The 14,134-nt window shown below is 35.7% G+C and overlaps 1 protein-coding gene across 2 annotated transcripts; it reads left to right on the forward strand.

Annotated features, from left to right (window-relative positions):
- Window positions 1-8,373: 8,373 nt before the first annotated feature.
- LOC104905259 (ribosome production factor 2 homolog) lies at window positions 8,374-13,797 on the forward strand. Of its 2 annotated transcripts, none has more exons than XM_048640168.2 (7): window positions 8,374-8,533; window positions 9,154-9,230; window positions 9,320-9,523; window positions 12,503-12,748; window positions 12,834-13,076; window positions 13,268-13,333; window positions 13,582-13,797. In XM_048640168.2, the coding sequence occupies exons 2-7, from the start codon at window positions 9,162-9,164 to the stop codon at window positions 13,702-13,704; spliced, it is 951 nt and encodes a 316-aa protein (XP_048496125.1). In that variant the 5' UTR covers window positions 8,374-8,533; window positions 9,154-9,161; the 3' UTR covers window positions 13,705-13,797. The 2 variants fall into 2 exon arrangements, with proteins under 2 accessions (XP_048496125.1, XP_048496122.1); XM_048640165.1 differs by lacking the exon at window positions 8,374-8,533 and adding an exon at window positions 8,894-8,979.
- Window positions 13,798-14,134: the final 337 nt, after the last annotated feature.

A 14,134-nucleotide genomic window follows, 5' to 3' on the forward strand; every position in this document is an offset into this window, starting at 1 on the left:
CCACTACAGCCTTAGTCACCTTTGTCTCCGACACAAAGAGTATGTCGGGGGTATTAGAAGAACACATCCTTCTCATTTGTCGAACTGTCCAAGGGTTACCCATACCCTGACAGTTCCAGCATATTATATTCATAATGCCCGGCGGGGTTGGCTATGTCCAACCTCCGCCTCGACAACTCCAAAGTCATTGCCATCAATGTTAGTCCCTGTCACTTTCTGTTTTTTACTGTCATTCTCAACTAAGTCAACATCATCATCAACTACCATATTATCCACAAGTTTGCGTTTTTCACCAACATCAAAATCATTAAAAACATCAAACCTTACATCCACATTTAAGTCACCTACTGGTTTTGGGGAATGATGCTTTAATTTAGTTTTCTTAAACTTTTTTGCAATTTTACCCGAACATGCTTCAAAGAAAAAGGGGTTGGACTTACCACTCGTGATAGGCTGAACATGCATGGTAGTCCCTTGCAGCTCCCCATGCACACGTTGAGGGGATACCAACGCTATCTCCTTGGAGCCTTCACTATTTTCGCCCAACTTCACCTGCTCTCGCTCATGTGGTAGATGGGAAAGAATTGGAGCCTCCTGCTCGCTCGTCTCTCCCTCAATATCCGAGCCGTATGGTATCGCCCCCAAGTCATCTTTCCCCCCTTTGGTTTTAACCTCCAACTTAGAATCTTTCCCAAGAAAATCAAGAACCCGAGCCCCCTTCAAGAAAGCCTTAGCCTCCTCCTCGATCTTCTGACGACCACGTCGAGGCGAAGCTCGAATCCACGACCCCCATTGCTTCTCATCCTCCTTGTTTTCCCCCAAATCCTTCAAACAATCTCTCTCGATATGACCTATCACACCACACATATAGCAGAATGTGGGTAATCTTTCATATTTTATCTCAATAAGGGCCGAGGACCCTCCCTTCAATGATACTCGCTGCACTCTTCGAAGGGGCTTGGTAACATCCAGCAAGATGCGCAATCGAGCCGATTTATCCCATATTATTCCATCAGAATCCATCTCTATAATCTTCCCAAGACTACCACCGATCAGCCGAATATGGGCCTCCGACCTGCTCCGCAGCGGCAGATTGTATAGGCGCACCCAGAAGGGACAAAGTTTCATAACAATATTTGAGGGTTGCACATCCTCTTCAATCTCCTGTAGCATGACCAGGTTCTGATCAAAGGACCACGGACGACCCGCTAAAACCTTTTCTTTATCCCGTTTACACGCAAACTGAACGACGAAAAAATCATTTTCAATTGATCGGAAAAGGGCACGTTTAGAAATCGCCCATATCTGATTAAAGGTCCTCTTCAAAGCTTCGAAATTATGGGAACGACAGGTTAAAATCTTCCCCACCAAGGCTAAAGATAAGTCCTGTTCGTATTCAATCTCCGGAACTTCGTCTAGGGCAATAACCTGATCTTCCTCCTCCGTTATTTTAAGGTTTGAAACCTTCGCTGCTATGTCATCATCCATCACAAAATCCCGACCAATCCCACTAGGGATCATAATTCTCGAACGATCGAGCCCTAGATGTGGAGAACCACGACTTCGGAACACTCAAAACCCTAGCGCAGCTAAGGCAGAGACTTTTTTCCCAAATCTCTTTTGTAGTGTAGTTGATTAGTGCATTAATATATCAAATGAACAGCCCCGTTTCTGAGATTCTGGAGGCCCAAGGGCGAGCCTACATAGTAGGGCCCTGATTAAGTCCAAGTTTTTTGAACGTTTTATTTTTCAGTCTAGACCAAAAAAATAAACAATTTTTTTGTCCAAAATTTTTGAAAGAGACGTTAAAATAAGGAGGTAAGTACTTGATCAGTTAATATGTCAATCAGAAAACCCAAAAAAAAAAATTGAAAAAATGCACAATTAAATGATTAATAAAGAAATTTCAAATAAAGTTACAACCATCGAAACACCAAAGGCGGAAAAATTTAACCTGGACCGAAATAAAGTGATAAAAAATAATTGAAATTTATATTAGATAATATCAAAATTTTATTAAAAAAAATTATGGATTAAAGGTCTGTTCTTTTTAATTAATTTGTTTTGCATTATTTTAATAAAATATCATGAACTACTCTAAACTTATTCAGAACAAAAAACAATAGGGGTAAAATTAAATTTATCATTTTGTTAATAGTTTATATTACACTTATTGATTAGAGTAAAAAGATCCGTTTCTCTGTGGATTCGACCCTACTTCCCTATCTACTTTAATTAGAGATTTAGGTTATTACTTTTGATTGGGTGATATGACTTTAGCCTGTCAGTTAGCAATACTATATTTGCTACATAAACGTCTTATTCACGCCGCTTAATGGATTAAAATTTTTATCAATTCATAAGTTAGACAAGTAGGTTGCAGTTGCTTTTTTTCATCACTTAACAAAGACAATGGAGGAATAAATTTAAGATTGGACAATGTTGAATATTTCTTGTCCAGCACAAGTGCATACTCACTCTCTAACTATCTCAATAAATCCACAATCTAGTGGCTGTTTTGGCCTCCATAGATTAGAAACTCTATGAGAACTACTCACCAAGTAATGGCTAAAGAAAACTAATAGTCTAGATATTGCAATTTCACAAATCAATCTGCTAACAAACTTTCTCCAAATCAAAATAAGATTCCAACCAACACTAAATAAAATACACAATCTGAAGATAAGCCCTCAAATTATCAACAACAACCCCAGAATTACTTCGAATTATTTATATTATTAAATTAAATGCACAAAACAATACATAAAAACATAAACCAAACCACAGATTTTACAAGAAATTACTTCGAATTTGTGTTTATAACAACCAAATAAACTACTACCAACAATATCAAATCATCATAAACTGCATTTTTGAACAATTTCAACCAAAAATTTCAAGCAAATTAATGTACTTCAATTTAATTAATGTACTTCAAATTCGAACAATTTCACACAAATTCACAACAATTTCGACCCATTTCAACCAAATACACAGCATGTTCGAACAATTTCAAGCAAATAAATGTACTTCATTTTCGAACAAATTCAAGCATACATACAACAATTTCGTTCCAACAATTCAATTGGTAAACCCGCACTCACAATTTCGAACCACCAAAATTCACCTTCTTCAGATATAAAGGGTTGTCTGTTTTCCACGACCTACTTCTGAACGCCACCAGCAGCAACGTCCTTCGCCGGCGTCAATTACAGCAGCAGCAGCAACGACCACAAGCCCCACGACCGCCGGCGGGAGTGATTTGGGCCGTCGAAATGTGGGAGGGTTTGGGTATGAAATTTGGGAGGGAAGAAAATTTGGGTTTTTTTTAGAGCAAAATCGTGGATGAGGAGTATATTGAATTGAAATCGAGAAAGGAGGGAAAAAAACCCTGACATTTCATTTCCAATTGGGCGACGGTTTGATTGGGAGGCGGTTCAAACCGCCGCCCATTTCCTACGTTAGATATGGGCGGCAGTTTGAACCGCCGCCCAATTAAAGTTTTTTTTTTTTGAATATTTTGGGTTGCGGTTTGGTTTGAACCGCAGCCCATATACAATTTCGAACGGCAGCCCAAATGCTTTTTTCTACTAGTGGACTCACACCGGAGCTGGACTGTCCCGCCTCATAGACTGAATCAGTGAATAATCTACGAGGTAATGGATGAGTAGGAGTCCAAGAAAAAGGAGGCACAAAAGACATGCTTGAAGCCAAATTGTGTAAACCATTTGTTGATATGGAAAAACCAGATACGGTAGGAAGAGAATCAACGATTGATATTGTGACTTGAGAAGGCACAACTGTACAAATAGGAACCATAGAAGGTTGTGAAACGCTGCTAGGTACATCAATGGTTGACACCGATGGAGAAGAGACATATTGAATCAAGCACGTAAAGGAGAACGTAAAAAAAATTAGGGTTAGGGTTTTTAGAAAAATTTGTTGGCTCTTGATACCATGTGAAAAATAATAATAGGAGGCTCTACCCAATTAGGGAGCCCTGGTATATATATATAAACGAGTAATAATCACAATTACAAGAATAACCTTAGGGTTACACTATTACCAACCAAAACCCACCTTAACTCCGACCCAAAACCACGAAGTTATATTCTTTGTTGTTTCCTTCTTCGTATCTTAAATCTTCTTCAATTTATTGTTTTTATAGAAATTCTTTCTCAAATATGAGTAATTGATTTAGGAGGATGAAATTTATGTTGATGCAAGAAGTTGAGGTTGAAGGAGGAGAGAGAAAATGAAATTGGTGTTGATGAAAATGGTTGAAGTTGAAGGAGGAGAGAGAAAATGAAATTGGTGTTGATGAAAGTGGTTGAGGTTGAAGGAGGAGATAGAATGAATGGAAAAATCTGATTTTCTTGGTGAAATTAGCAAGGAGATTAAGTTAGATTAGAAATTTGATTAATGTTGGATGAGTATACTAATTGTTGGTTTAAGTTTTATGATAAGGGTACTTTGGTCTTTTTATTGAATTTTTTTTACTAAATAAGGATAGTTTGTAACTTGTTTCACATAATTTTAACATCCCTTTATAGTTATTGTTGCAGATAAAAACTAACGGAGGTAGTATAAAACTATATTAGCCATTCAAATGAAAAATCTGCAGTATAATATTTATGTTGAAAAAACAATTAAAAAAAATACAAACTACACATTTTCAATATCTAAAAAACTTGTAATTGAACAACCATATTAAACAAAGCACCACAACGCATAAAATACATATATTTTGGGTTCTGATACAAAATTAATAAAGGAATATTTTGCCATTGTGTTATATAGAATGGACATACAAGATACCTTGATTAAAATTGAAGTCTTGCTGCAACAATTTGGTGTCAACGAATTTCCAACAATATATTTATTTATGGTGCTTGAAGGTGTAATTACTTAAGGTGATGTAAATATATCTACCATATGATATCAATTATACATCACTCGCTTAATATTTCATCATCTTTTAATGGAACCCTACGTTGTTTGGCGGAGCATTATCAAGATATTATGGTTGTAGTTTGTGAGTTGAGTTCTCCTAATTTTTTCACAACTTTCACTTGAAATTGAAGGTGACTAAAAAAAGGGTCACAAGGGGCCTTACGATTGAGTTAATATGTAATCTCATGCCCAAATATTGGGCTAACAAGTAAATTAAAATTGTACTTTTAGTCTTGCCAAAACCGCCATTTTTCTAGCAGATCGGGGGGACCATGAAATCCGAATAAGAAAGATACAATAAATGATTTATTGTGACATATTGGCTGTCGTTTATATAATATTCTCCAAAAGAAAGAATAGGAAAATAAGAGTGGCGGTGGTACCTCAAGTAAGATGGAAAGGAAAATATTATTACTTAGAATAAGACATCCACAAAATTAAACTATCTATTCAATCCTTTTCAATGTTTCTTTTTTTCGGCAAAAGGTAAATAACCGCAGCTAGGAGCCCTTCCTTGCCTTTATGGCAAGATTGTGCCTTTTCAATGTTTTAACATTTTATATATTTTATATTAACCACATAGAAATAAAGTGATGCTTTTTTAAAAAAAAACGGAGTAAAGAAAGGGTAAATTCATGTTTCTCTTCATGATAAGCATAACATGTTTCTCATGAGGGTCGGGTATTTGTGTCATTTCATGTAATAACTGGGGCTAATATTGTAAATTGTTCTTCTTCTTCTTCCTCTATTCTCTCAACTCCATCAATGGCAGCTGGGTCTTCTTCCTCCATTCTCTCACGGTCTCACCTCCATCAATGACGGTGGGTTTTCTTCCTCCATTCTCTCACCTCCATCAATGGCATTCTAAGACTTCAATGGAGAAATCAGTGGCTTCAATGGAGAGATTGACACTCACAAACATCATCAATGGAAAAGGAAGATAAATCCTACCCTATGGGGTTAACCATGCCATTATTTCTCCAATTTTGTTAGGGTTTTTTGTTTAATTCGATGACGAAGTCGTCGGAATCGTGAAGGAGGAGGAAGAAGATAGAGAACGACGAAGAAGATGATGGTGAAGGTTCAGCCATTACAGATGAGGGAAGGAGGAAAGGAGGAGGAAGGAGGGAAGGAGGAAAATGATGATGAGTAAGCAAAAAAAAAAATTATAATATTGGTAAGTTTCACAAGAGAAACCGGGATTTGCTCGAAAAAAAATATATAAAATTGTGATGCTATTTCTTTTCCCGTAATTTGTGTTTAAAAAACATTATTCTTATGTTATTTTTACATCAACTATTTTTAAAAACAGATTTTCATCACCTATAACTAAGTTAAAACCCGTGCATTAGAACAGGTACATGTTCGCATACAGTTAAAACCCTCTCTAAATATTTCAACTGGCGCTAGACAATTTTACTTGGCGCCAGACTATTGCACTTCGCTCCATTTTAAATAAGTAAATTATACTAGCAGTACTGCAGCAGTAGGCTAGTAGCCGACTAATTCTATCTCACTTCACTCCTCAGTCCTTACTACTCACTTCCTGTTACTCTTCATTTTCTTTCTACCTCGCTATCTCGACTCTCGCATTCTCTACTTCTCTCTCAGATTAATTCTCAGTCTCTCTGCTTCCTCTCAACTTAGATTATGGTAAGCATCTAATTCAACTTTTTATTCATAATATTTTACTTTAATTTAAGCTTTCAATCTAATTTGTGGATTTTGCTCAAGCATCTCAAAAAACGTTGTGAATCATTGAATCTAAATCGGGAAAAAAGATATAATAATCGGACTGGACTGGACTGGATTCGGACTCAAGAAAAAATTATCGGACTGGATTGGACTGGACTCAAAAAATATTTGGATCGGACTTGGACTCAATTTCTCGAGTCCAAAAAACTTTGGACTAGATTTGGATTTGGCAAAGTCCAATCAGTCCAATCCATTTACACCCTACATAAAACTATTTCTAGAACCAAAATTATCCTTTTATGCATCAATCTGATTTATATTGCCTCTTTTTTACTCTAACCATTTGACCTTCACCTGGAGCAAATGGGAATCATTGGGATGTACTTCTATAATACCCTCAGATTCACCAAACTCAGTAACAAACCAACTCATGGAGCCCGTCACAATGGGTTTTCCTTCACAATTCTTCAAAAAAGCCTCAAGGATTAGATAACCACCTACAGGAATTACACCCCTTAGCATAGCAAACAACTGAAAATGAGAGGAAAAGGAAAACTAATTTTCATGGAAAAATATTTTACACACTACCAAACGGAGCATGAATCCAACTGATTGTAACTGAATTGAAAATAAGATGGAGAGAACAGGCTAGGAATAATAACCCTATTTATATGATAATATTTAGAATTCTAACAGATCATCGATGTACAATAAGCTATTACTAGTCTCATATGCATATTTATGTTAATGTATAAGTTCTTACTTTTTAATTGTTTGAAATTGCTTTAGTTAGATTAGTTTCATTTTCAATCAAAAATATCTCTTTTAAGCATATTATTTTGGAAAATATTTTATGTGTATTATATCTTATTATAAATTAAACAATCTTAAGTTTCCTTATTAGTTATTACACATAAATATAGATCAAGAAAGAATTGAATATTTTATAATTAGCATTTTTTTAATAAGTAAAGGGGTAGAACAGTAATTTTACAAGACGACACCGTAGTTCATCACTTTGCTTATATAATAGAGATAAACTCGTCAATTTATGTTACATCTTCAAGTGTTGTGCATAAAAAAAATGAGTTTTGCTATTTGACGCCCTAAATTTTTTTATTAACGCCCTAAATACATTGTATTTTTATACGGTATTTAGTACTTTACCTTTTCTGTTCCTTGCTCGCATATACCCTTAAACGCGAAAGTGGTGACTAAGCCCCCTAAGTTTGCTCAAAAGTGATACTAGGCCCCTCAAGTTTCTCTTGTGGTGATTAACTCCCACAACTTTTACCCAAATGTGAGATTACACACTTATTATAATATTCAGCTATTTTTCTTTATTAAAATAATTTTTTTTAATATTAAGATATTACATTATACGTATTTTTATATAATCTATTCTTCCTGGCAAGGCTATGAGGAAGATGAGAATGATTGCATAGTGATAGGGCCTAATCTGGCAAGGCTATGAGGAAAAAGAGATGCACGTCCAGTGAAAAAGTTTTTTTTATTTATGTAAATTTGTACTTAATATGTATAATTTATGTATTTAAGATATTTTATATCATCATAAATGATTTTTGAATTTTTTTTTCAGGTATTTTTCCTTAAAAAAAACATTTATAAAGAAAAAAATGATTATATATACAAATAAGTGTGTAATATCATATTTGAGTAAAGTTGTGGGAGTTAATCACCACAAGGGAAACTTGAGGTCACTTTGCCCTAGTCGTAAACTACATAGGTATATAGCCTATATGCGAGTAACACTCCAAAAACGCTCACGGTGCCGGCGCCAAACTCATAAGCAAATTAGAACCTCTGGAATCTGGAACCTCTCATATGTGATACGCAAAGCTCGAATTGCAGAAGCTCGTTCCAGGTTGTTGTTTTGTTCCTTAGATGAATCTACTTGTTTTGTTGCGGATTTTGGTGTGGAATTGCGATTTTTGAGATCTACTTCATGTGATTATTCATGCGATTGGTTTTATGCTATTTGTTTCATGAATTCAACTTATTTTTTCTTTCTCATACATGCTATCTCATGTTTTTAGTGCTAATTTACATGTTATAAACTTAGTTATGACTCGAGTTTCTGGTTTAACTTCTTATCTCATCTCATCTTTGTTTCATGGAAGTAAATGATAAGAAAATTTATGTTACAATTTGTAGATGCGCATATTTGTGTTCACTTGTTCTTGTTTAATTTCATGAGATTAATTTTTCAAGTGTTGTGGCTGGAAATCAGTAATGAATGACCTGTCATTCCCCGGGACCAGGGCGGCCGCCCCTCTTGCCCTGGCTCAGGGACGGGCCTGCAAATGAAAGGTTATGAATTCGAGTTTTGAAACACACATTTATATTGTTTGATGTCTCATTTGAATTGGGGGGATAGGGAAGACTACATGTGGCTGCGTGACATTTGTTTGTCTTGGGTTTTAGACTTATATATGGATAAGTAATTATAGTCTTCCATATTAATTTTTAATAATAATGGTGCAGTTGTAGAAATGTTGAGAATTAAAACGGCAAAAACACACAGAGGTAGACGAGAGCTTGAGAAACGAGCACCAAAACTTGTAAGTTTTTCACTTTTCTATTTGCTTGATTTTTCCGCTCTTTTTTGTTATGATTGTGTGTGATTTCTGTAATTTTGTTGTTTTGGTAGGTGGAAGGTCAGAAGAAGACACTGATTCTTCATGGTACAAAGACAAGTAATGTACTTAATTCAGTTTTAACTGAACTTTATCTTCTTAAGAAGGAAAGTTCGGTGAAGTACACTAGGAAGAATGATAAAATTCGGCCTTTCGAAGCTGGGGGTGAAACTAATTTGGAGTTCTTTTCTCAGAAGACTGATTGTTCACTCTTTTTGGTGAGTACAGCATCTAACAATTTTATGATATCGCTTATGGCACGATTACGATGTGGTTAATTGGATTGTGTAGTTGAGATTTGAATGGGAGCTCGTTAGGTGGAAGGGATGGTATTGAAATTTATGTGTTAAGTTTCATGAAAAGGCTCTTATTGAATACTAAGATATAGCATATCCACTAGCTTGTATCGCGTGTTGTCTTTTCTTATCTATTTTCAGTAGGGCAGTTTATCGGCATCTCTATTGAAAATAGTGAAATGGATATGTGTTTGCTAGTAATGATGCAATATCTTCAACATTCACGTGAGACAGTCAGTTCACGTTAAAAAACACTGATCTCATTACCTTTCCTTTATTTACTATCCACATGTGCATGGACTTGGAGAGCTAAGCTGTTGACTATGGTATTTAAGCTCGTAGATATGCTTTCAACTGTCTACGGCACCTTTGTGTCTTTTCTTTCTCTGGACAAATGTTTTTGGGCCTTCCATATCTAGGCCAAATAGGGGGCGCCACACTGCCAATGTTTTTGCACTGCAACTTGTTTCTTTTTTTGTGCTGGGATAAGGGTAGATCATCATTTTGAGCAACTACCTTGACTAGGGGTTATTGATGCAAAATGGAATGGAGTATAGGTCTCGGTCATCTTTTTTTCTCACAAATATAATGTTTTCTTAAGGGTGTACCTTGTAGCATCTCTGGGTGGTGTGGGGGGACATCTAAATTAGGGGTCTCGTTTTAGATTATTATCACATTACTTTGGAGCATATATTCCAAGGTGCACCTAAGGGAAGCTGCATATATTGGTGTCAAAATGATTAGACTAAAATATATGTGCTCTATGCTATGTTTTATTTTGGCATTGTTTTGTCAGAATTAGCCTCTATATATATCTAGATCATGCACTTGAGAACATGCCAATGATGAAATTATAATGTATATATTTGGATATTGTTGTTGATGTTGTTACTAATCATGGAGAAACAAGAAGAGATATCTAGGAATGAATGTTGGGGATGAGACATAATATTTTATGGAAAATGTTTGATTTATAATTAAATTGGTTGATGGTTGCACTTTTTGAACGGTATTAAGTGATAGATACACACTCTTTGGAAAAACATTTTTATTTTCTTCGTGCTTCAAATTTTAGTTTAGCACAAGCGATATATATTTTACTGGTCTTTTATTTGTAACACTTTTCCGTTTTGAAGGTTTTGAATTAGTAACAAAGAACCTTTTTTAGCTTGTGGCTTCACATGGTCTTTTCACCTTTTCTCTACATCTCTCCTCATCATGTTCATCTCGTAAAATTCCATACTTCACTTCATGTTGCAACTTATGAAACAAAGGAATTATTTACAATGTCATGATGTAAAATTTTGCCATTGTTTTGTGGCCCTTTTTTATTTGTAGTGGTAATTCTCCTATTCAAGTAATATGACGGGTTTTCCTATGCTATTTGGATATTCTGAGTTGGTTCATCAATGAGAGGAACTAGGTGATTTGGCAAGGTTTTCACAGCTGATAGAAGTTATATGTATATAGTCTCTATAAGGTTTGTTACTAGTGGCTTGATGGTGGCTAATTGCAGTTGGAGACAATTCTGTTTGGTGTTATTGCTTGAAAGACTATATAATATGTTACTTGGATTCGTAAAGGTTTTGTATTTCCTTGAAGATGTGCACTTTCCCTATGTGTATCTAGATAATTGCTTTTTTTTTTCTTCTTTTGACATCCCACTTGGGTGATCTTGCCAATTGTGGCAGCAAGGATAAGAGTTGGACTTTCGATATTGAAACAAGTTAATGATTAAGTTTGTATTTGGTGTCTTCCAAGCATTATGTTTTATTTGATAAATATGAAAGGAGATAGTCAATTTGCTGCTTTAGCATTTTGTACTCCTCGCAAAATATTAGAAACCTACGCTAGCTTGTTACAAGTATTAGTCTGTGATAAGCATGACTTTGTGGTATATCTTACTATCTTAGTATGCTTCAGGTAATTTGTTGAATCACAAACCCTGATTCACATAGATCATAATTCATAACCTAGTGCTGCACAAGAATCGTGAAGGTTTATGGTAAATTGCACAAATAGAGTCTAGTGCCTTACTGTGCCATGTTATTGCAAACAATACTCTACTCCTATTCGGGCCTTGTAAGGTGGCATTAATATTTCGGCAGGAAAGTTCCATATAGATTATGGACTAAATTAATGGGTAAGGGTTTTAGGGGTTTGCCTGGTCTTTGGATTGAACAGTTGTCTCCATGATTGTATCGTTATGCCAACTCTAGCATTGCTAAATACATTTTTTATTTTCTAGGTTTTTGTTAAAATTTGTGTGACATACATATAGTTTCGAAATGTATTCCCATGTTGTGGTTTGTAACAGTGAGTAGACCTTAGTTGGCTTATTTGGGAACCAGCTAAGATAAGGGAGGAGAAGAAGTTATTTGATTCCTAGTATATATATGAGCGACTTTCTTTTTGAATGAAATAATATAGAACTAGTGACATTACGTTTTGGGACGGAATATGAACTATAAACTTTTGTTCATATTAGATGAAACTAAAGCTTGGGTTCATAACTTCATGACTTACAAGATTACATTCTTTTGTTCCAAAATTTAATGTCATTGCTTCTATTTTAGGTTCTTCCAAAAAGAAATATTCAAGCCAAAAGTTGTAGAGGCTCACCAAAATGACGTCTTTTAGCACAATTGGAAGCATTCATGCCTGTCTGTAATTTTTTTTGAGTTTTGCTCCTATCTCCATAGTGTTTCTTGTCACTACTGGAAGCTTATGCTCCTTGTTTACTACTTTGTTACTGTGTTGAACCTGTCTCTTGGGTGAGGCCTCTACCTGTAATGATGGGATTGAGCACTAGGGTTCACAACTTACTTCTGCTGGCTTGTAGATTTCTTATTTATGTGGTGCATCAATTTTCTAAGTTGTTTGTTTGCTTTGTATTGGCAGTTTGGTTCTCACTCAAAAAAACGGCCAGACAATCTTGTTATTGGGCGTTTTTATGATCACCACGTTTATGATCTGGTAGAAGTTGGGGTTGAGAATTTTAGGTCGCTCCAATCTTTCTCATATGATAAAAAGATTGTTCCGAAGTTGGGGTCCAAACCTCTCATAGCTTTCATTGGTGAAGGATTTGAGAATGTTGACGAGCTGAAGCATTTAAAGGAGGTTCTCTTAGATCTGTTAAGAGGAGAGGTATGTATATATGACCCTGAATTTCGTTCTTATTATTGTTTCTAATAAGGCAACATGATGTTTATATCGAATTCAACTGTTGCAGGTAGTTGAGAATTTGAATATTGCCGGAGTGGATCGTATCTACGTATGCACTGCTGTTTCTTCAAATAAGGTGTACCTCACTCACTGTGCATTGAGGCTAAAGAAATCTGGAACTGTTGTTCCAAGAATGGAATTGGTTGAAGTTGGCCCTTCTATGGATTTGGTAGTCAGGCGACATCGTCTTCCTAATGAAGGCTTGAGGAAAGAAGCTATGAAGACTTCCCCTGATCACACAAAAAAGAAGGTTCGCTTGCAAAACTTCTGCTTTTTTCTCCCAAGTGCTGAAATGCACTCTTCTATTAAATAGGCAATAATAACGTGCTGAGAGATTAGGAATATAAATGGAAACAAAACGCACCAAGATTACAGTTTCTTCCCCTGCTTCAAGCAATAACCTTGGGCACTTTGTGTCTTCTTTTGTTTATCATAATGCAGCTCAAAAATGTCAAAGGAGATCCATTACTGGGCAAGACAGGAAAGATCTATATGCCAGATCAGAAGGTTAGTTTGATTCATATCTATTTAGTTTACCAGTTATGTACTTCTTTAGTCCTATATCTTGGCATGACTTTGGCTATTGTTTCTTGGGAGAAGTATCATAAGAATACCCGTGTTTAATTCAATGAGATTAAACATTTGCTTTAAGAAAACAATGTCACTGTAATTCATACTACACAAATTAGTCTGAGTGTCTCAAATTCCATGCATTACTTTACCATGAGCTAATGTATCTAACCATTGGTCTTTAGCTTGGAGAAATGGCCCTTCCTTACAAACCGAAGGGAGTGAAGAGGGAACGCCGAGAAGCCAAGATGAACAAGGGCTCGATGACTCATGTTTCAAAAAAACAGAAAGGCGAAGAGTCTACTTGATATGTTTTCATGCTCGCACAATTTTGACTTGTAATACTAATTATTCAAGCTCTAATTCAAAGACATTACTTTTGGACTTCCAAGTCTTTTCAATTACAGAGCATATGGGTTTGTGGATGATTATAATGATAGATGCGTGTGGACCAAAACAAAGGGGCTTTTGAAGCTATATGTGATATGATCATGCGCAAACAAGTAGAAGCCAACTTTCGGTGGGGTAAATGCGTGGGGTTTTAACATCATATCCGACATGGTGTATGCTATCAAGCAACCCATGTGGTAAGAACCCGGTCATCTCTAGTTTCTTAAAGTGCTTTTTTTTGTGTTGTTATTTGTTGCAATCTAAGGCAAACCTAACTATAGATTATCTTACCATCATTCTTAAACCAGTGGTGCCCATTGACTAAAACCTATCATGGGGCACGCCACA

The sequence above is a fragment of the Beta vulgaris genome, chromosome 1, assembly GCF_026745355.1.
Source record: "Beta vulgaris subsp. vulgaris cultivar EL10 chromosome 1, EL10.2, whole genome shotgun sequence".
NCBI classification, from domain to species: domain Eukaryota; kingdom Viridiplantae; phylum Streptophyta; class Magnoliopsida; order Caryophyllales; family Amaranthaceae; genus Beta; species Beta vulgaris.

Coding starts and splice junctions, on each gene's coding strand:
- LOC104905259 (XM_048640165.1), top strand. Junction 9,524..12,502: donor CTGATTGTTCACTCTTTTTG/GTGAGTACAGCA, acceptor TTGTATTGGCAG/TTTGGTTCTCACTCAAAAAA. Junction 12,749..12,833: donor TAGATCTGTTAAGAGGAGAG/GTATGTATATAT, acceptor CAACTGTTGCAG/GTAGTTGAGAATTTGAATAT.